This window comes from Trichomycterus rosablanca, chromosome 19, assembly GCF_030014385.1.
Source record: "Trichomycterus rosablanca isolate fTriRos1 chromosome 19, fTriRos1.hap1, whole genome shotgun sequence".
NCBI lineage: Eukaryota > Metazoa > Chordata > Actinopteri > Siluriformes > Trichomycteridae > Trichomycterus > Trichomycterus rosablanca.
In genome coordinates, this window is record NC_086006.1 from 19791042 (window position 1) to 19813606 (window position 22565).

The 22565-nt window shown below is 38.3% G+C and overlaps 1 protein-coding gene across 2 annotated transcripts; it reads left to right on the forward strand.

The window, feature by feature from the left end:
- The first annotated feature begins 4648 nt into the window (after positions 1-4648).
- uba3 (ubiquitin-like modifier activating enzyme 3) lies at positions 4649-15020 on the forward strand. 2 transcript variants are annotated; one of them, XM_063014911.1, is made up of 18 exons: positions 4649-4698; positions 4810-4848; positions 6353-6467; positions 6566-6646; positions 7947-8029; positions 8129-8209; positions 8329-8372; positions 8886-8950; positions 9365-9520; positions 9786-9888; positions 10867-10980; positions 12004-12057; positions 12468-12504; positions 12610-12691; positions 12775-12875; positions 13369-13432; positions 13521-13575; positions 14448-15020. In XM_063014911.1, exons 1-18 carry the CDS (start codon positions 4679-4681, stop codon positions 14534-14536), a joined length of 1383 nt encoding a protein of 460 aa, XP_062870981.1. In that variant the 5' UTR covers positions 4649-4678; the 3' UTR covers positions 14537-15020. The 2 variants fall into 2 exon arrangements, with proteins under 2 accessions (XP_062870981.1, XP_062870982.1); XM_063014912.1 differs by having other exon boundaries at positions 4653-4698; positions 4810-4880.
- The last annotated feature ends 7545 nt before the right edge of the window (positions 15021-22565 follow it).

Consider the following 22565-nt stretch of genomic DNA (forward strand, 5'->3'; position numbering starts at 1 on the left):
TGTTGCCTCATACAAAGAGTGTTACATTGGTACCTCTCTTTTAAATACCCATAGTTGACCCTCAAGCTCTGCCAATGATCTTGGCAGTCGGTGTTTACAGAAGATAGTATTAAATGTTCCTTCAGATTATCAAAGATTATCTTGTTTATTCAATTAATAACATAATTACTATGTTCTTAACCTATTTAATAGTTCATATTTTAACTCTAATAAATATTTTTGAATATTGTTTTAAGTGTGATCTTTTCAATGGAACTAATCTGTAAAATGAATCTGTAAGTGTGGATTTTTTTTAACATTCTTTTTATTAAGGTTTTGCAGTACAGGTGACAAAGAACAGGACAAAATAAAAACAACCACAATATTGCATTTACATATTATTACAAATTATTATAAGTTGCCGCACCGCAATCCCCCCCCCCCCCCCCCCCCTTCCTGATTCCCAATTGGACCTACTTCAACAGCCCCCCTCCATTTACAGAAAAGTGGATTTAACAGAAATAAGAAAATAAATAAAATAATAATAATAATAAAATTTTAATATATATATATATATATACATATTACATATATAGTAAAATAGATAAATAACTAAAAAATAATATAAAAAAAAGAATTATAATAATAAATCAATATTAAATCACAACATGACATTCAATTGCTCGTACATAAGTTAGCCACAACACTGCAATAGTGAAAACAATTCAAGGAGTGTCTGGAATATCAAGGGAAGTAATTTTAACTAGATTTGCAAGATATTAACATGCTGTTAATATGATAGGTTAAAATGCTCAGATTATCAAAAACTGTGCAAGTTTTTTTTTCACAAAAACCTGGGTAATAAAGAATGCTTGGAAGCCCTAGTTTGTGCATACATGCATCATGTAGTTTCGATAAGCTTCATATTTGCACATTATTACCAACGTTTATCATTACAAAACACTATCTAATTTCACACAAAATTGCTTTATTTAACTAACACAACTTCCACAAGATAAAAAAAAACATGTGGAAAACAAAAAGAGCAAAGTGGAATTATTAACCGTTATCACAGGTAAGGAGTAAATAAGTGATTTATTATCTTAAATAAATAAAGCTTGGCTGGTTTATTTTTGAGTCAGCACAAATGTTTAAGCTTTGATTTTAAGTCGGGTAAACAATGTTAAATTAAAGGTTTTATTTATCTTTGAATTAAACTACTGTATTTCATTGGCCATACAGATACTTTTTTTTTTTTATTAAAAAAATCCAAAATTTTCATTATCCCAGTTTAAAGGAGCATTTTAACACTTTTTAGTGACTGAAAAACTTTTTCTTTTAACATGTAGAATGTTTTATGCCTATCAGGGACAATACACAATGTCTTATCAGGTTAAGGTAATTCATGAACTAAAAACTGTTTTATAACATTTGTAGCAAAGTCATTATGAGGTTATTCTTGGTTCAAACATTTGAAGATATTGCAAATACAATTCATGAGACGACAAAACTGAATTAATCATGTGCTAAACGCCACAATATATTAATTAAAATATTCTATATAAACCTACCAGTCTAACAAATGTATGAAGTATATGTAAACCAAGTTTCAGTTGCTCTCAGTTTTCACAGACTTAGTGGAAACCATTATAGTAATCTGCTAAAAAAAAAAACCTTTATATTACAAATACCTTTATTTTACAAATGTTATTCCAAAAAGTAGGTAAGATGTAAAGAAAATCAGAAAGCAATCATTTGTAAAAAAATAATAATAATAAATAAATAATAAAAAAATACAGTGTATCACAAAAGTGAGTACACCCCTCACATTTCTGCAGATATTTAAGTATATCTTTTCATGGGACAACACTGACAAAATGACACTTTGACACAATGAAAAGTAGTCTGTGTGCAGCTTATATAACAGTGTAAATTTATTCTTCCCTCAAAATAACTCAATATACAGCCATTAATGTCAAAACCACCGGCAACAAAAGTGAGTACACCCCTTAGTGAAAGTTCCTGAAGTGTCAATATTTTGTGTAGCCACCATTATTTCCCAGAACTGCCTTAACTCTCCTGGACATGGAGTTTACCAGAGCTTCACAGGTTGCCACTGCAATGCTTTTCCACTCCTCCATGACGACATCACGGAGCTGGCGGATATTCGAGACTTTGCGCTCCTCCACCTTCCGCTTGAGGATGCCCCAAAGATGTTCTATTGGGTTTAGGTCTGGAGACATGCTTGGCCAGTCCATCACCTTTACCCTCAGCCTCTTCAATAAAGCAGTGGTCGTCTTAGAGGCGTGTTTGGGGTCATTATCATGCTGGAACACTGCCCTGCGACCCAGTTTCCGGAGGGAGGGGATCATGCTCTGCTTCAGTATTTCACAGTACATATTGGAGTTCATGTGTCCCTCAATGAAATGTAACTCCCCAACACCTGCTGCACTCATGCAGCCCCAGACCATGGCATTCCCACCACCATGCTTGACTGTAGGCATGACACACTTATCTTTGTACACCTCACCTGATTGCCGCCACACATGCTTGAGACCGTCTGAACCAAACAAATTGATCTTGGTCTCATCAGACCATAGGACATGGTTCCAGTAATCCATGTCCTTTGTTGACATGTCTTCAGCAAACTGTTTGCGGGCTTTCTTGTGTAGAGACTTCAGAAGAGGCTTCCTTCTGGGGTGACAGCCATGCAGACCAATTTGATGTAGTGTGCGGCGTATGGTCTGAGCACTGACAGGCTGACCCCCCACCTTTTCAATCTCTGCAGCAATGCTGACAGCACTCCTGCGCCTATCTTTCAAAGACAGCAGTTGGATGTGACGCTGAGCACGTGCACTCAGCTTCTTTGGACGACCAACGCGAGGTCTGTTCTGAGTGGACCCTGCTCTTTTAAAACGCTGGATGATCTTGGCCACTGTGCTGCAGCTCAGTTTCAGGGTGTTGGCAATCTTCTTGTAGCCTTGGCCATCTTCATGTAGCGCAACAATTCGTCTTTTAAGATCCTCAGAGAGTTCTTTGCCATGAGGTGCCATGTTGGAACTTTTAGTGACCAGTATGAGAGAGTGTGAGAGCTGTACTACTAAATTGAACACACCTGCTCCCTATGCACACCTGAGACCTAGTAACACTAACAAATCACATGACATTTTGGAGGGAAAATGACAAGCAGTGCTCAATTTGGACATTTAGGGGTGTAGTCTCTTAGGGGTGTACTCACTTTTGTTGCCGGTGGTTTAGACATTAATGGCTGTATATTGAGTTATTTTGAGGGAAGAATAAATTTACACTGTTATATAAGCTGCACACAGACTACTTTTCATTGTGTCAAAGTGTCATTTTGTCAGTGTTGTCCCATGAAAAGATATACTTAAATATCTGCAGAAATGTGAGGGGTGTACTCACTTTTGTGATACACTGTACATAAAAGAAACATTTACAGGTATTTAATTAAAACAACACAAAGAATAAGTATTGTTTTACCTCAGCAATTTTAGTTATTTCTGTAAATATACATGTATTCCTAATTTGATGCCTGCAACACATTCCCTAAAAGTTCGTGGAATGATCTAAACACCTGAACTGAAACTTTCCACTTGTAAACAGATGAATATGTGTTGATGGGGTATAACGAATAATTGAAAAAAATGCTCAGTTATTATGTTTGAATCAGTGTTTCTCAATGCACATTTGCAAGGAACTAAAAAAATCACCATCTACATTCCATAACATTATTTAAAGATTCCATGAATCCAGAGAAATGTTTAGACACAAAGGCCAAGGCCTGAAAACCAGTATTGAATGCGTGTGACCTTTAATCCCTCAGATGGCACTGCTTTAAACATTGACAAGCCTCTGTAATGAATATAATTACATGGGCTCTGAATTATTAAGTCAGTAAACAGTTCATTGCTGCTACTGCAAATGCAACTATACCTTATTATTAAGTTCAGGTCTTTTAGTCACACATATTGCTTATAGCTGAAAAAAAATCAATTATTTAAAATAACCCTGTGCCAAGTGTGTGGTAAACCATAATCGGTATACAGCGGTCAGTGATAATAATTGAGTGAAAAAAAATTTAACATCTTTAATCAGGCAATCTTAAATCTTCCTACTATTGTAATAGCACTGCCAAAATACAGTATTGGTGGTGGGTAGGCAGTGGCACAGGTGGTAAGGTGGGCACTGCACAGCAACATGGGTCCTGAGGATCTGGGTTCAGTCCTTGCTTTGTATTTCTATAGTGAGTCTAACCTCCATGTCCAATGTTAATGTGAGACCTTTGAAATGGTCGTTTGAGTAACCTCAACCTCAAGCCCTCAGCACCCATGTTGTTGTACAACATTCACTCTAGAAGTGCCAGGATGGGGCGGGACCCAACGTAACCCTGACCAGGGTAAAGCTGTTAGATAAATGATTGAAAAAATGAAAGTGAAAGATAGGAGTCTGTTGTTACGCCTATGCCCATGCAAAAAGTAATTCAGTTGAATCTAAATGCATACTACACTTCTGAGTATGGTGTAAAATAATAGTGGTATTAATACTATAATTTAACAAACACTAAGTGCGCACACTATCTAGTACTCTAGGGTGAATGGCGTTCACTGCACAACCGTGAACTTGGGCGCCGCGGCAGCGGTGCATTGTGGGAAGGCATGGAACGGTGAATGTTTAAAGTATGGCGGATGGGGAAGAGCCGTAAGTAGTATTGAATGAAGAGCGTGTTTCGGGATGAAATTATGTTAATATGGACAATAAAAGTTGGTGTTACGCGGGTGTGTTTGATTCTGTTATAATCCCTCTTCTCAGGGAGAAGAAAAGAAGGAGAATAGAGGAGCAGACTGAGAAGTTAGTGCTGAAATGCTAAGCGCTGGCTGCAGGTTTGAGTATTGCACAGCATAGGGAGTGTGAAAATTCATCCGTTCAGCCACATACTGTATATAAATTCATTAAAATATAAAGAAAACAGTCTGAAATAGTAGAAATGTGAACTGAAATGTAACTGTAAAGGTTAATGTGTAATGTGTAATGTGTAATGTGTAGTACTCGGTTTCGGGCTTTATTTTACGATGCTAACTGGCTAACGGCTATCCGGCGTATCAGATGTCAACACAAACAAGGCCTGTCTGAAGTGATCATAGACATGACAGTTCATCAGGGCTCTGGAAAGTGGTGATGAATTTTCACATTATGCCCTGTGGCCAATGTTAGCTGTCAGAAATGTTATCTTTATACACATAATCAGTTCTTTCTTAAGGCTTGTACTGTAAATTTACAGAAGATCCAGTATATTAACAGTGTTACGTACAGGCGCACGATTGATTGCATGTACATCAAATGCAATAATCTGATGCACTTCAGGAATCGAAGTATGAGAAATATGTACATTTACTTAAGGCTTTTCAGAATAGCTTAGTTTACATGCTATAATCAATTATCTGTTAATAATGAGTGATGGCTTAATCGGAATAGAAAAGACTGATTTATACACCTTAGTCGGAAGAAAGAAATAATATTCAGATCAAGTCAAGTCAATCCTAATGACATTTTTATTCAATTAAGTTGGACAATGCGTAGAAAATGTTACATGTTAAATAGTAAAGTACTAGTCATGATCTTATTGATCTAATAATAATGATCTTAGCCTAAATGTGTGTGATTCTTTATGCACTCACAGCAAGGAAAAATAGGGAGTTAATAAAAGAATAAATATCAGAGTGCACTGACATGCACATGTCAGCTGCAAATCATATGTGTTTTACAAAGTCAAAACAAATAGTTTTAAAGCAATTATTTTGTGATCTGAGCAAAAACTCGCTCATTCTTGGCCAATTCCAACTTTGCATACGTACCATAAATGCAAAATTTCTTGGTCAACAGTGTGACACAATAAGCACTATATGTTTGGAACACACACAGTACCTACTGTACATCATTAAAATAAACTGTTAACTCCATCAAGATAAATATTGAAGAAATGTGCTTGAAATAATATAAGGTGAAAGTGTTTCGAAGCCACTTTACAGTGCATGAAAGTAGGTGGTAAAACATTTCAGATTTAGACAGGTTGCTGTAATCAATATTGATTTATTGCAATTCAGTGATGTAAAAGCAAAAATTCTCTCCGGATTTCTTGCGGCTAGTGAAGACAAGCAGATTATAAAAGCGGATTATTATTGCTTTTGTGCTTTTTGGGCAGTTACTGGACTCTATAGTTGGTACTGTGTTAATTTTTAAAATTAAAGCTCTTGAGTTAGAGTTTTCTGCCAAAAGTTTATTTATTTTTTGATTAAAACAAATTGGTTAATTTGTCATTTAACATGCACTGGTTATGTTTTACATGGCTCTTCAGAATGGCAGTGGATGTTAGCAGCACCGGTGACTGGGATGGCCGCTGGAGTCATGTCCAGAAGTTTCTGCAGCGATCTGGTCCCTTTACCCACCCTGACTTTGAACCAAGTGAGGAGGTAAGTCAGATTTTGATAACTAATTTTATTGCATTTATTACTCTCAACATGTGTTGCAAAGTTAATTTTGATGTGTTTTTTTTTTCTTTTCCTTTAAGACACTTCAGTTTTTATTGGAAACATGCAAGATTCTAGTGATTGGTGCAGGAGGCCTTGGCTGTGAGCTACTTAAGAATCTGGTAATGTTCATGAGTATTACAACATTATTGAAAATTGAACATTGGCTTGTTTTCTCATTGTCAGAATTTTGAGGGACCTATTATTCAAGTATTTTTAGATGGAAAAAAATCTCTGTAAAGAAAGTAGAATAAATTAGTGTTGTTGATTTTTGTAATTTCTTTGACCTGAGACCATGTAATTAGAATAAATAATTGTCAGGTACACTCATGAAATTATAAACTCTATGTCTTGTACTTGAGCCAAACAGGATTGCTCTTACTCACGGTACACCAATGTGTCAACACCACCTAGAGAACTTAATCTTAAGTAAAAAAAAAAAGCCAAGTTTTAGGAAACAAATGTTTCAGAAGTAGGCTTACTATTTAAATAAGGTAACTATTTGTGTTAAACACAAAGTCTTCACCCACAGAAGTTCAGTGCAATTTACAGACAACTTTTACTAAAGGCTTCCTCAGACGCAATCTTGTTTAAGGTCATGGCTGGTCCTGTGGATCTAACCATTTAAATAGCAATATAAAATAGTTGTGTTTATGATTTTGGGATCGCATAACTGATCACAGAAATTAAAATGGTTCCACAGATTCAGTGATCAATCACAAGTTTTGAATGGCCACAGATTACAACGTTAATGAATGTCATGCAATTCAACCCTGCTGTCACTTGATGGCGCCAGAAGCTCACAATTATAGCTACGCTGTGCTTATGGATGGCTGTCATCATTCAGACTTTTAATAAGAAAGTATTGAACACAGACCGAGTACAGAGACTGTTGTTTTTTATTGGTTTATGTTTTAGCGTTTTTTTAATAAGAGCGTTTTATTATTCAAAGTGGTTTAAAGAAGCTGTAATTTGAACACACTGTGTTACATTTTTACTAAAGCAGAATAAAAGCTTTAACCAGTATATGTATAAATACTGGTTAAGAATTCTGCTTTCCAAGTGCATTTTAATTTGCAGGTTTCATTAGCACTGAAATAGAATAAAACTGAAATGGTAAAACTGAATTTAGAATCAGGAAGGTAAATCATTTGAGCGTAGCTGTGTGCAGAGCTCCGAACTGCAATTCTATCCCACTCTGATGATAACTAATGCAATTTGTTGCCTTTGATATTATTAAGTGTATACTGAGAGTAGAAACGATCAAGTGGCTTTTAAGACCTTAAGATGGGCACAGGTAATGTTACTACCTCACAGCTACAAAAAAAATAATAACAATAAAAAACAATAAAAAGCCAACCCGCATTTGTCTTGCCTTTGTATTAATGAATTAATTTATTTATTTGTTTCTCTGTCTTTTAGGCACTGTCAGGTTTTCTGCAAATTCACGTCATTGATATGGACACGATTGATGTGTCCAACCTTAACAGACAGTTCCTGTTCAGGCAAGTCTCTTCAGCCATATGACTTTGCACACTTCTCAGAGTTTATATTTTTTATTAGAGGCTTTAAGTCTGAGCATCTTATCTGTTTTCTTATTTTAGGCCTAAAGATGTGGGACGTCCCAAGGCAGAGGTAGCAGCTGACTTCATAAACAGTAGAGTTCCTGGGTGTAATGTTGTACCGTATCCTTTACAGCAGCATTAGTCCACACATAATAAGTCATTCATATTTTCAGCTGTAAATTAACAAAGATAGTCATTGCTTTGTTTTTTGTTACGCTGTTTCCTTAACTTGCTTTCAGCCACTTCAAGAAAATTCAAGATTTTAATGAATCCTTTTACAGACGTAAGTACCACTTGACAATTGTTTTCATTAGGGATGCAAATGTAGCCAGTTTCTTTCATTTAAAACTTGGATCCGGGGTTTAAAACCCCAGCAGTGCTATTGGCCAGTCAGGCGTCTACATATAGACATGCTTGGCTAAGTCTAAGGGGAGGGAATGGCCAACCCTGTGATAAATCAGCAACGTCCTTAACTATTAGTTTCTTGGATTGTCTTCAGTCACAATTATAAGTTGATTTGGATAAAACTGTCTGAAAAAAAAGGCTGTAACATCTGAAAAGGGGGTAACACTATACTTATGCCAATGGTTTTGCAGTGGATTGACCAAAACCCTGCGATAAATCAGCAACGTCCCTAAACAAGATCCTTAACTATTAGTTGCTTGGATTGTCTTCAGTCACAATTATAAGTTGCTTTGGATAAAACTGTCTGAAAAATGGCATACATTTAAATTAAAAAAAGCTTTGTTTTTTCTGTGTTCTGCATAAATTTCTGCTTTATGTTTTTATTTTGCAGAATTCCACATAATTGTGTGTGGGCTGGACTCAATTATTGCTCGCCGCTGGATAAATGGAATGCTGGTAAGTAGCATTTAACACAGACAGTCGATCTGTCAATCTCTTTAATTAGACCAATAATAAAGAGCCTATCCTCTAACATACAAATGTGCCTGCACAGATGTTTATCTGCCTAAATGAGAAAAGTTGAGAAAATAGAGTGAAAAGTAGGTCGAATGACACATTTCTCCTCACAGTTTGTTAATTATTTGTAAAAAGTGTGCATCTATGTGCAAATATGCATTCTTTTTTTTTAATTGTAGTTATTGCTAATATCAAACATAAAAGAAAGCACTAAAAGCACACAGACTAAACAGCATAACAAATTCAACATGCTACATTTTTTATTAATGCCAGATCACCAGTATTTTGAAAGATAACAATAAAAGTTGGCTGTAATGTTGTGTTTACATTTTTTCTGGTCTGTTCTTTCATCAGTTGTCACTACTAGTTTATGAAGATGGGGTTTTGGATCCCAGCTCCATAATTCCACTCATAGATGGAGGCACAGAAGGCTTCAAGGGCAATGCCAGAGTTATCCTGCCTGGAATGACAGCCTGTATAGACTGCACCCTTGAGCTTTACCCTCCACAGGTACGCACACTATTCACAACTAATAAAAAAAAAACATTTTGTGTTACAATGTTGTTTGCTGCTGTGGAGCAGAAAAACAAATGGTTGACATGGTAACCAATAGTTTAAATAAGTAAAATGACCTTGAAAGGATTTTCAAAGTTATTAACACTTGGTACAGTAACAATACAGGCAAAGGTACGGAGATCCCTTTTTCAACAGGATAACTGTGTGTTGCTGATATTGTTAGGAGTGAGAGTTTCTGTGGCTTTATTGTGTTTTTCAGATCAATTTCCCCATGTGTACTATTGCATCAATGCCACGGCTTCCTGAGCACTGCATTGAGTATGTGAGAATACTGCAGTGGCCCAAGGAGAAACCATTCGGAGGTACTGTCATTTCCTTTCTAACAGTGCCTGCATTCTGTACTTAGTTTGTAGTTTGAATTGAGCTAGGTAATATTGACTCCAATAATAAAAACATCTCGACTAAAATGAACATTTTACCACAGATGATGAACAAATCCACCATCCAGAGTGACCGGCCGGTTGTTTCTTACCTTGCTGACCAAATCTAGGAAGGTTCAAATTTGTGCCAAGCTTCTTCCATTTCAAAATTATTGAGGTCACTTTGGTCCTGGGAACATTTAAAGCCTCATTTTGTTTATATCCTTGTACATCCTTGCCCTGATGAAGGCCTTGCCACAATTTCATTACGGTGATCCATGGACAGTTTGCTGGACTTTATGGCTTGGTTAAGGCACTTGTAGACGCATCTAAAGGATAAATAAAGCATAAAGGATGCTCCTGACCAACTCAACAAGACTATAAAACAGCTTACAGATGATACCTTATGCTTTCTCTGCTTTTTCCCCTTTTCTGCAGAGAGGCTTTTTTTTTTTGTCAGTAAAACAACTCTCACTTCATGTAACATGGTAGTTGGTAGTAGGCATTACAGAAATATCAGTCTTCCACTCCTTATTCTAGCACAACCCTGCCTAAACGTTTATCATTACATACATTGTAATGTATCAATATTATTTTATTTTATCATACCAATATCTTTTCAGTGAATATCTGCTAAATACTGATATTGTGTATCCTTCCAAAAATGAAAGGCCTTTGCTTTATGAGTAAACAAAGCAGCTTTTTAATTTGTTCCAGTGTTTTATGATGCTTATGGTTTTGAAATAGCATGTTCGACAAGCTAATGATCCAGTTTCTACAAACATTTGACCCTACAGTGAATGTTAAATTAAATAACATTGTGAAGACCTAGTATAAGTTAAAGAAATGAACATTGTTTTAATAAGAATTATGTTATTGCACATGAACATTTTGAAATAAGAGTTGGCTTGCTATGTGCAGATGGTGTAGCTCTGGATGGAGACAATCCTGAACATATTCAGTGGGTTTTCCAGATGTCTCTAGAGAGAGCAGCTGAGTTCAACATCACTGGGATAACTTACAGGCTTACCCAAGGTAACACACTTTTTACTAAACACAGGTTGTTTTTTTGGGCATATCCCACCAACCCTTTACATTTTTATCAAGTCAAAACAGTGTACTTATGGGGCGCTCAGGTGGCGCGCCTAGTCATAAGTCACTAACACACCAGCGCCGAGATTCTGAACTCCCAGGTTCGAGTCTCGGCTCTGCTACTGGGTCGGCTGGGTGCCCCCGCTAATGCCTGCAGCAGACAAATTGGCCTCCAGTCTGCTAGGGTGGGAAATGACTGGATTTAACTGAGGGGTGGGGCTGTGAAAGGACCTTGGTTGGCCAGGGTGCCTGCACGTAAGTGGAGGAGCGCAGAGGTCGGGGTGTGGCTCTCTGGGGTCTTACGCACAAATCAACCGATGTGTGGGTGTATAAGAAGGGATCAGTAGACTGCGCACACATCGGAGGGAGTGTGTGTTAGTCAAGTTACCCCCTCCTTGGGCACCATTAGGACTCCCCAGCAGCAGATTGGCTACACTAAATTTGGAGAACAATTGGGTAAAATGCAAAGTAGAAAAAAAAACCAGTGTACTTATTAATAGTATTCCAAATTATTTGTATTTTAAATGCACAATTTCCTAGACCCTCAGATTTTTTTTCAAATGTTGGGATACACTGTTATGTCATAAATTAACTGATTATTAGAGTTTTATGTTTTATAACTACAGTCCTTTTTCTTAACTGTAATGAATACCTAGGGAAGAAATCAGAACATCAAATGCAGGCCAAACCATTTTGTTCTAACAGATGCTCTTATCTCATGGGCACAAAACAAAGAAGGCTTTGACTTCTACTTATGCCCATGGTTTTGGAATGAAATGTCCTACTAGCTTATAGTTGTGTCCATATACTTTTGGCCATATAGTGTACAACTTAAAAACCTAGAGCCCTCATGAGTGAATTTAAGAAATCCGAATCTAGCATAATATCTGTATACTGTAAGTGCTCTTCAGTGTTTTCTTTAGGTTTTTGTGTGCTTCAATAAATTTATATTCTTTTCCTTTTAAGGTGTGGTCAAACGTATCATCCCTGCAGTCGCATCCACAAACGCCGTTATTGCTGGTACGTCCAAAAACAAACATGATCAAAGCTCTCTGTCTATTCCTATCTCTTTGCTGAAATGTGCCCAAAAATAGTGGTTACGTTGTACAGCATTAAAGGATAGATTCAGGATTTGTAAGTCGCATTATTACTTTTCAGTTTTGGAAAAAAATGGTGCTCCTGCTTGGAGTCCTAATTAGATTTTTGATCTGTGATAATCGCAGCTCAGTGGGTAGCACTCTATCAATTGAAAGGTTGCCAGTTTGAATCAAGGCTCTGATAAGCAGCCACTGTTTGGTCCCTTGAGCAAGGCTGTTGTGACCTAGCACTCTGACCCTAGCTTCCAAACAGGCTGGGATATACTGAATGACATGACAAAGATATTCTATTCTCTATTTTTGCCTAAACTTATTTTATACTTTTATTTGCAGCTGCTTGTGCTACAGAAGTTTTCAAGATTGCTACAAGGTAAATGTTTTCTTGTCTGGCCTGTCCTGTGAATGGTAATTGTGATATTTCCTGACCTTTAGAGTTGGTTTATATTCAATTTTTCATGTGTTTTTTGCGTTCCAGTGCTTACGTTCCTTTGAATAATTATCTGGTGTTTAATGATGTGGATGGCTTGTATACGTACACGTTTGAGGCAGAGCGAAAGGTAAGTTTGCAGTCTCGTGGTTGAATGAGGTTTGTATGTCACGATGTGAACCAGCTTCATAACTGCAATTTGTTCTTCCCCAGGAAAACTGCTCAGCATGTAGTCAAGTTCCTCAAAAATTACAGTTCCCTCCGTCTGCTAAACTACAGGATGTGCTGGAGTATCTGACCGAGAATGCCTCTCTGTGAGTACTGTAGGACTTACACTATACCTCACAAAATGCAGCATAGAACAGCCTCTATTGTTTTAAAAGGGCTTTCCACAATAATTTAAAGTGTGTCTGGGAATTTGAGATTCAGATTTTTTTCAAAAGTGGTTAAAGCGGCTGAGGTCAGGGATCTGTACAGGCTACTGGAGTCCCTCAACACCAAACTTATCAAACCATAGATATGTACAGGCTACTGGAGTGCCTCAAAAGCTTATCAAACCATGTCTTTATGTACCTAACAGGGTGCTTACATGCTAGAACAGCAATTAGCCTTTTTTAGACTGTTGCCATAAAGTTAGAAGCTTTCTATTTAATGAAATGATTTTATACATGCAATGCATGTGGTTAAAACACTTAAATTTTAATTATGAGGGGTGTCCACATACTTTCGTCCATATAGGGAGGGTATCGCTATATTCTGCACCGACTTGGGAAACTATTTTTACTGACTTGTGTTTTATATATTCAGACAAATGAAATCTCCAGCAATTACAGCAACATTAGAAGGAAAGAACAAAACACTTTATTTACAGGTAAGGTCTTGTAAATCCATTTATTTATTTATTTTTTAATCATTTTGAAATGTCACCAAGATTAGATTTTTTCTTTGCGCTTGTCTAGACTGTCGCCTCAATCGAAGAAAGGACACGGCCAAATCTCTGCAAAACTTTAAAAGGTGAGAGAAACTACATCTGCAACTTAAGTTTAATAATGTGGGTTTCTGATTATGTAACGTTATCTGCCTGCTCCCAAAATCTCATTCCAAAAGAGTGTGGACACAGGTCTATGAACTGGAACTTGATCTGTAGCTGGTCATTACTCGGGACCCTTATTAATAAGGCTAGATTAACTGCACCACATTACAAAGCACACGGAACAGTGGTCTCGTACCAAGGTTGGAACGAAAGTCTAGAACTGTCTGCTCAGATCTAAATGTAATTTGTCTAAATGTGCAGATGTTATCCAGGAACCACCAAAGACTTCTCTGACAAAATAAAAGCTGCTGGAACAGGGTGACAGTCTTGACATTCATGACTTTACCCAGAGCTTAGAGGCTGCCTTTCAAGAAAGAAGCCTCTTCAAAATGCAAAATCCAGGAGTCTTGTTTGCTGGACAGCCTTTAAACTTAGTGTTGTACAGCTCGCTTGGCTTGTAGATCAAAACTGTTTTTGATGGTTCTTGGTTTACAGTTAACTGTTTTCTTTCTAATCTTTTAATAGATTCAGTTAAGCTAGCCCTATTTATGTGGTCATCAGCTATAGTCAATCACAAACAAGTATTTTAGACGTCATGGCATAATAATAACAGACTTTCTACAGCACTAAATAAATAATTTATACAATTGCAGGAACATTTTTCATTTGCAGAAACTATTGAAATCCCAAGACTTGATACACATTACTTATAACTGTGTTGAAACATTTGACTTCAGCTGATTCCATTAAGCAATTACTCTTCATTTTTTGTTACTTTACACCCTTTAACAAGTGCTACCATGGAATGTCACTCTGATTCAAACATTTTTATGTTTTGGTGGTTCTGGTTTAGAGCTGGGATTGGCTGATGGACAAGAGTTGGCAGTGGCTGACGTCACCACTCCTCAAACAGTCCTCTTCAAGCTGAACTTCACATCTTGAACACAACCAGCACCATATAATAATCCCTTACTGATTAGAATACTATTGCAGTTAAGGGTCTCTGAATTTGGTGGTATGGTCCGCTCTCCTTGGCAGAAAGCTATTAGCTGTATTTAATATTTAAGTATCTTTTACTGTGTAAATAAGGCACTTAGTCTGTCCATTTAGGTTACATTATTGATACTTCTGGTTTGCATTCGGTCAGCCACCTGAAAAAAAAAAACCCTCAAGTATGTTGTTTTCACCTCAAGCTTTTACCTAAAAAGAAACTTGTCATTTCACAAGCCAGCTCCACTTTCCTGAAGAGACTGACGGTGATATCAGTAGCACATACAGTATTCAACAGTCGAGGGAATTTTGGGAACACACAGTTGACGTTTTTATCTGTTTTTGTCCATCTGCTCCAATGTACATATCACTGGTCACTTGTCTGCTTGTCAGTAAACATGCTCTGTAATAAAAAAAAAAAAACATGTTTAAGTTATGTTTTTGTATTTATGCTTATTTTTAATTTATTCATCTGGGCAAATGGTGTCATATATCTTATACAGTGGATGGACACAATACAAAAACCACACTTGATATAGGGGTGTTTATTGGCTTATTGCCAGCAATTGATGTATCAGCTCTGACCATTAGTTCCAATTAAGATATTCCAAAGCAACAGGGCTCCACTAACGAGTTTCAATGAGGTCAAATAGTGGGTGTCGAATTTACAGTTCCATTAGTCACTAAACTCAGTCTCAAAAATCCCACACAGCAAAGAAGAACTTCCACTTCCAAGGATAGACTGGTTACTGGATTTACGGTATAGTTGTTAAATGCCTAAAGAGTACAACCCTAAAAATAACCACCAAATTAAACTGGTGCGTCTTAGACCCAGTAGCAATAAGTACATTTTCAACCTCATGATGTTAAAATTCATGGCACAGCTCTTATTCTTAAACCTGTATTAAAGGCCAGTGCATTTTCAGGCCTTGATATCTGCTACCAAATGTTAAGTAGGGTGGAGGAGGCATTATGTTGTCGGCAGCAATCTGCTAGAAATGTTTACGCACAATAATCGGCATTTAACAGCCAACAAATAGGCTATTATGGAGACCAGGCACCTTATGACGCAGATGCATTTTTGATGATCCTATATTTCAAGGTGACACCATTATGCATACTGTTAAATTAGTTAAGCGTGATTCACTAAACACCAGGATGAAGCACTTCAAATGACTAGAAGCCACTTTTATTTAAAGCAATCTGCTATAGTGAACCAAATGCAATTCAACCAATTGAGAATTAAGGTCCTTGCTCTGGCCAAACAGTGCCAACTGCTTTCAATAGAGCAGTGTCTTAAGCTACCAGTGCCTTAAACATGATTACATTTACCAGACACTTTTATCCAAAGCGACTTACAGTCTAAGCAATTGAGGGTTAAGGGCCTTGCTCAAGGGCCCAATAGTTGCAACCTGACAGTGGTGGGGTTTGAACCAGCGACCTTCTGCTTACTAGTCCAGTACCTTAACCGCTAGGCTACAACTGCCTGATTAAATATTTATGGTGAAGTTCTGGAGTGCAGATTGAAGTAGATTTTTCTGTCCATCATCCCTCAAAGAGGTAAGAGATTTTATTTTTAAATTATGCATTCCCACCACAATCCTTTCAGGATTTGCTTGACTAAATTTTTCATTGTCCACTACCTTTGTATAACTTTGGTAAATCTCTGGGTGCTTGGGGTGGTGCAAACAATCTATTACGCTAACCCCCTACCAACAAGACTTCTGAATTTGAGTACTGATTTTGCCGCCATTCTTTTCGGGCACTTGAACACAATTGGCTGTGTCTGATGTAGGTAAGGCGTATAGGGGTTTATACATATGGTCCCACGGGTCAGTCTAAGCGTTGGAAAAAAATACAGAGAGAACAGCATGATTCTACGAATGTGCGGAGACACTATAAGAATCAATCGGTAGCTTAACGTATCAGAGGAAGCTAGTGAGGTGTCATGCGATAGAAAGGTTGCTGGGGTGCACAGGGAAACTTATAGCATATTCAAACAGGTAAGAAAAAGTAGTCTCTGTGTTAATTGATTCTCTGTATAATTCATTTCATCTGACGTGGTTTGACACTTAAAAGGCTGTGATTTATACAGTACAAAGAAGTCATGTACATTATAAAATGTCTCTTTGACAAAATGTGTAATGTGAGCACATCTACAGTGTATCACAAAAGTGAGTACACCCCTCACATTTCTGCAGATATTTAAGTATATCTTTTCATGGGACAACACTGACAAAATGACACTTTGACACAATGAAAAGTAGTCTGTGTGCAGCTTATATAACAGTGTAAATTTATTCTTCCCTCAAAATAACTCAATATACAGCCATTAATGTCTAAACCACCGGCAACAAAAGTGAGTACACCCCTAAGAGACTACACCCCTAAATGTCCAAATTGAGCACTGTTTGTCATTTTCCCTCCAAAATGTCATGTGATTTGTTAGTGTTACTAGGTCTCAGGTGTGCATAGGGAGCAGGTGTGTTCAATTTAGTAGTACAGCTCTCACACTCTCTCATACTGGTCACTGAAAGTTCCAACATGGCACCTCATGGCAAAGAACTCTCTGAGGATCTTAAAAGACGAATTGTTGCGCTACATGAAGATGGCCAAGGCTACAAGAAGATTGCCAACACCCTGAAACTGAGCTGCAGCACAGTGGCCAAGATCATCCAGCGTTTTAAAAGAGCAGGGTCCACTCAGAACAGACCTCGCGTTGGTCGTCCAAAGAAGCTGAGTGCACGTGCTCAGCGTCACATCCAACTGCTGTCTTTGAAAGATAGGCGCAGGAGTGCTGTCAGCATTGCTGCAGAGATTGAAAAGGTGGGGGGTCAGCCTGTCAGTGCTCAGACCATACGCCGCACACTACATCAAATTGGTCTGCATGGCTGTCACCCCAGAAGGAAGCCTCTTCTGAAGTCTCTACACAAGAAAGCCCGCAAACAGTTTGCTGAAGACATGTCAACAAAGGACATGGATTACTGGAACCATGTCCTATGGTCTGATGAGACCAAGATTAATTTGTTTGGTTCAGACGGTCTCAAGCATGTGTGGCGGCAATCAGGTGAGGAGTACAAAGATAAGTGTGTCATGCCTACAGTCAAGCATGGTGGTGGGAATGCCATGGTCTGGGGCTGCATGAGTGCAGCAGGTGTTGGGGAGTTACATTTCATTGAGGGACACATGAACTCCAATATGTACTGTGAAATACTGAAGCAGAGCATGATCCCCTCCCTCCGGAAACTGGGTCGCAGGGCAGTGTTCCAGCATGATAATGACCCCAAACACACCTCTAAGACGACCACTGCTTTATTGAAGAGGCTGAGGGTAAAGGTGATGGACTGGCCAAGCATGTCTCCAGACCTAAACCCAATAGAACATCTTTGGGGCATCCTCAAGCGGAAGGTGGAGGAGCGCAAAGTCTCGAATATCCGCCAGCTCCGTGATGTCGTCATGGAGGAGTGGAAAAGCATTCCAGTGGCAACCTGTGAAGCTCTGGTAAACTCCATGCCCAGGAGAGTTAAGGCAGTTCTGGGAAATAATGGTGGCCACACAAAATATTGACACTTCAGGAACTTTCACTATGGGGTGTACTCACTTTTGTTGCCGGTGGTTTAGACATTAATGGCTGTATATTGAGTTATTTTGAGGGAAGAATAAATTTACACTGTTATATAAGCTGCACACAGACTACTTTTCATTGTGTCAAAGTGTCATTTTGTCAGTGTTGTCCCATGAAAAGATATACTTAAATATCTGCAGAAATGTGAGGGGTGTACTCACTTTTGTGATACACTGTATATACCATACTGCATACTGTTTACCTGTTTTTAATCAATGCTTCTTTCCACTAGGGCATCGTGGCAGTGAATGTCACACTAACAGCACATTGATAAATGATTGTCATGGTAATTTTGGTTTCCAGAACTCATGACTCAAAGAATGATGTACGGTCACTTTGAACTGCCAGAGTGCAGATCAGAATTCATTTGTTACACTATTTTAGGTTTTGTAAAACTTCAGAATATATTAGCTTGTATAAAACAGCTATTATACAACATTTAATTTATATCTACATTTACAAGGATTTTTATTCTTTCAATAATTTGTTCAGCTTTAAAATCACACATTATGAATACCTCTTTTTTATTATTAAGAAACAGGTATTCACCCCTCTGTCAGTACTTGGTTAAGCCATTTTGTTTTGTTCCAAAGTTGGTGGTGTACTGCAATTTTTAGGTATTGTTGCAGGTATTTGACAGTTATAATCATTTCAGGGCACTCAAGGGGCACAGCGGTAGGGGCGCACACTAGCACACCAGAGCTGACATTTCGAACTCGTTTCGAATCTCAGCTCTGCTATCCAGCAGCCTGGGTACCTACATGAACAACGATTGCCTGCTGTTCATACTGTGTGGGAGCCGGACCGGGAACTCCTCAAAACTGATGAATTTACAAGCTCTGCTGGCTGATTGATGGCCCCTGCACAGAGACGAAGGATAATGCTTTGATCAGGGTGTGGCTCTCCGTACACGAAGCTGATCAGCATATGAACTCGCCTCGTACAGGTGAAAAGATGCAGTCGGCTACTGCACACGTGTCGGAGAGGGCTGCTTCAACATGTGTACACTTGTCTGAAACATGCTACACGTTTTCTTTTAAATTAACTCATAAAAACTGTAAATTTAGTCAGTTAGTAAAATGGCAGTCAAAGGCTGAAGGATTTATTAGATACCACAAGGCCACTTTAAAAAATTTGGCTATAAGTTAACATATAAGGGTAGTCAACTAAAGATAGTGATTAAACCACACTGTTACAACCCCTATACTAGTTTCATATTGACCTTCTAACACCAATACAACACTGCAAAAAATCAAAGTGGTGGTGAGTGGTTTTAACAACGTGGTAAACATGGTCACCAGATAGTTAGCATGTACTGTACATTCTTACTATTTATTCACTGATGAACTACACCCTTCAGCCATAACATTAAAACCCCCTCTTTGTTTCTACACACGTTGTCCATGTTATCGGCTTCACTTACCATATTGAAGAACTTTGTAGTTCTACAATTACTGACTGTAGTCCATCTATTTCTCTGCATGCTTTGTTAGCCCTCTTTCATGCTGTTCTTCAATTATCAGGACTCTACCAGGACCACCACAGAGCAGGTATTATTTGGGTGGTGGATCATTTTCAGCACTGCAGTGACACTGACATGGTGGTGGCGTGTTAGTGTGTGTTGTGCTGGTATGAATGTATCAGACACAGCAGCAGCTTATGGAGTTTTTAAACACCACACTGTCACTGCTGGACTGAGAACAGTCCACCAACCAAAAATATTCAGTCAACAGTGCCCTGTGGGCAGCGTCCTGTGACCACTAATGAAGGTCTAGAAGATGACCGACTCAAACAGCAGCAATAGATGAGCGATCGTCTCTGACTTTACATCTACAAGGTGGACCAACTAGGTAGCAGTGTCACTGCAGTGCTGAGAATCATCCACCACCCAAATAATACCTGCTCTGCGGTGGTCCTTTGGGGGTCCTGACCATTGAAGAATAGGGTGAAAAAAGCATGTACAGAAATAGATGGACTGCAGTCAGTAATTGTAGAACTACAAAGTGCTTCTATATGGTAAGTTGAGCTGATAAAATGGACAGTGAGTGTAGAAACAAGGAGGTGGTTTAAATGTTATGGCTGATCAGTGTATGTGCATCATGCTAGTAAAATCTTAACTTTCCATTGCTGTTTAGACTACAGAATCATCTAGAGTACAGAGTGACCATCTCTCTCATCTCGCCCACTGTTAATGAACATTAATCTGCTTTAGAGTAATAACACAGAGGGCAGCTGAAGCAGATGGTGAGTTGATTAAGTTTGTAGCGATGAATAAAGCTCACTGTACACAGACCTGCATTCAAGTCAACTTGCTCTCTGACTCGCCCACACACACAGCACAAAGAGTTTTGTGGAAGCATATAGACCATTAAACACACACAGAACTTTCTTTAAATTCTTCTTTAAACACGTTTTCTTTTTTTATTATCAAGTCTGTTAAAACTAGATACAGTGTGTGAGGAAAAGCGACTCAGAAGGACACTTGATGTGATAAACGCGGTGTGGACTGAGACGGCACTGACAACAAGGTGAGCAGACACAAATGTGATTTACTCTATTATACTATTGTAAAGACACTTATTTTCACACTTTTTTTTTTTGCCGGTTTTGCATTTTTTTTTAATTTTGCAACTACACATAAGAAGACGCAGAAGTTAGATTATCGGTTTGGATTGCGTTTACCTGTATTTAACGCCTTGTAATGAAACGTGAACACATAATTATGCAAAATTAGGCTACAGTTGTGTTTTTGAACGCACCTTAGTTTAACAAAACAATGCAGTTTTTCTTCTATACCTTGTATGTTTGTACACAAGGGCTGTTACTTGTTGCCAATTAAAAAAAAAGTACTTTTTTACTCTTTATTGGGTTTGTTAATGACCGGATGTTTTAGATGGCAATACAAGTACAAGATTTACATCAAATTAAATAATTAAGGTCAACTGTATAGAACGTGTGGATTACTTTCTCTTATCTACATTGAATGTTTGTACTTCAAGACACCTGTTGATTATTTTTGAAAAAACTGTTAATTATAAATGTATATTTTATGTTACTTTGAGTTGGATTTGTACTGTAGGGAAATTGTATAAAGAGTTGGTATAATTTGTCATTTTGAAGGTACCTGTTGTTGAACGCACCTAAGCAGTTTGTTTGCTCTTATGTATTTTATGTTGGTACTGTAAAATGCATCTGGATTAATATTAACTAATTTTTAATTTAATTTACATGGTATTTTGAAGACATGCTTTTTATATACAGTGTATCACAAAAGTGAGTACACCCCTCACATTTCTGCAGATATTTAAGTATATCTTTTCATGGGACAACACTGACAAAATGACACTTTGACACAATGAAAAGTAGTCTGTGTGCAGCTTATATAACAGTGTAAATTTATTCTTCCCTCAAAATAACTCAATATACAGCCATTAATGTCTAAACCACCGGCAACAAAAGTGAGTACACCCCTTATTGAAAGTTCCTGAAGTGTCAATATTTTGTGTGGCCACCATTATTTCCCAGAACTGCCTTAACTCTCCTGGGCATGGAGTTTACCAGAGCTTCACAGGTTGCCACTGGAATGCTTTTCCACTCCTCCATGACGACATCACGGAGCTGGCGGATATTCGAGACTTTGCGCTCCTCCATCTTCCGCTTGAGGATGCCCCAAAGATGTTCTATTGGGTTTAGGTCTGGAGACATGCTTGGCCAGTCCATCACCTTTACCCTCAGCCTCTTCAATAAAGCAGTGGTCGTCTTAGAGGTGTGTTTGGGGTCATTATCATGCTGGAACACTGCCCTGCGACCCAGTTTCCGGAGGGAGGGGATCATGCTCTGCTTCAGTATTTCACAGTACATATTGGAGTTCATGTGTCCCTCAATGAAATGTAACTCCCCAACACCTGCTGCACTCATGCAGCCCCAGACCATGGCATTCCCACCACCATGCTTGACTGTAGGCATGACACACTTATCTTTGTACTCCTCACGTGATTGCCGCCACACATGCTTGAGACCATCTGAACCAAACAAATTAATCTTGGTCTCATCAGACCATAGGACATGGTTCCAGTAATCCATGTCCTTTGTTGACATGTCTTCAGCAAACTGTTTGCGGGCTTTCTTGTGTAGAGACTTCAGAAGAGGCTTCCTTCTGGGGTGACAGCCATGCAGACCAATTTGATGTAGTGTGCGGCGTATGGTCTGAGCACTGACAGGCTGACCCCCCCACCTTTTCAATCTCTGCAGCAATGCTGACAGCACTCCTGCGCCTATCTTTCAAAGACAGCAGTTGGATGTGACGCTGAGCACGTGCACTCAGCTTCTTTGGACGACCAACGCGAGGTCGGTTCT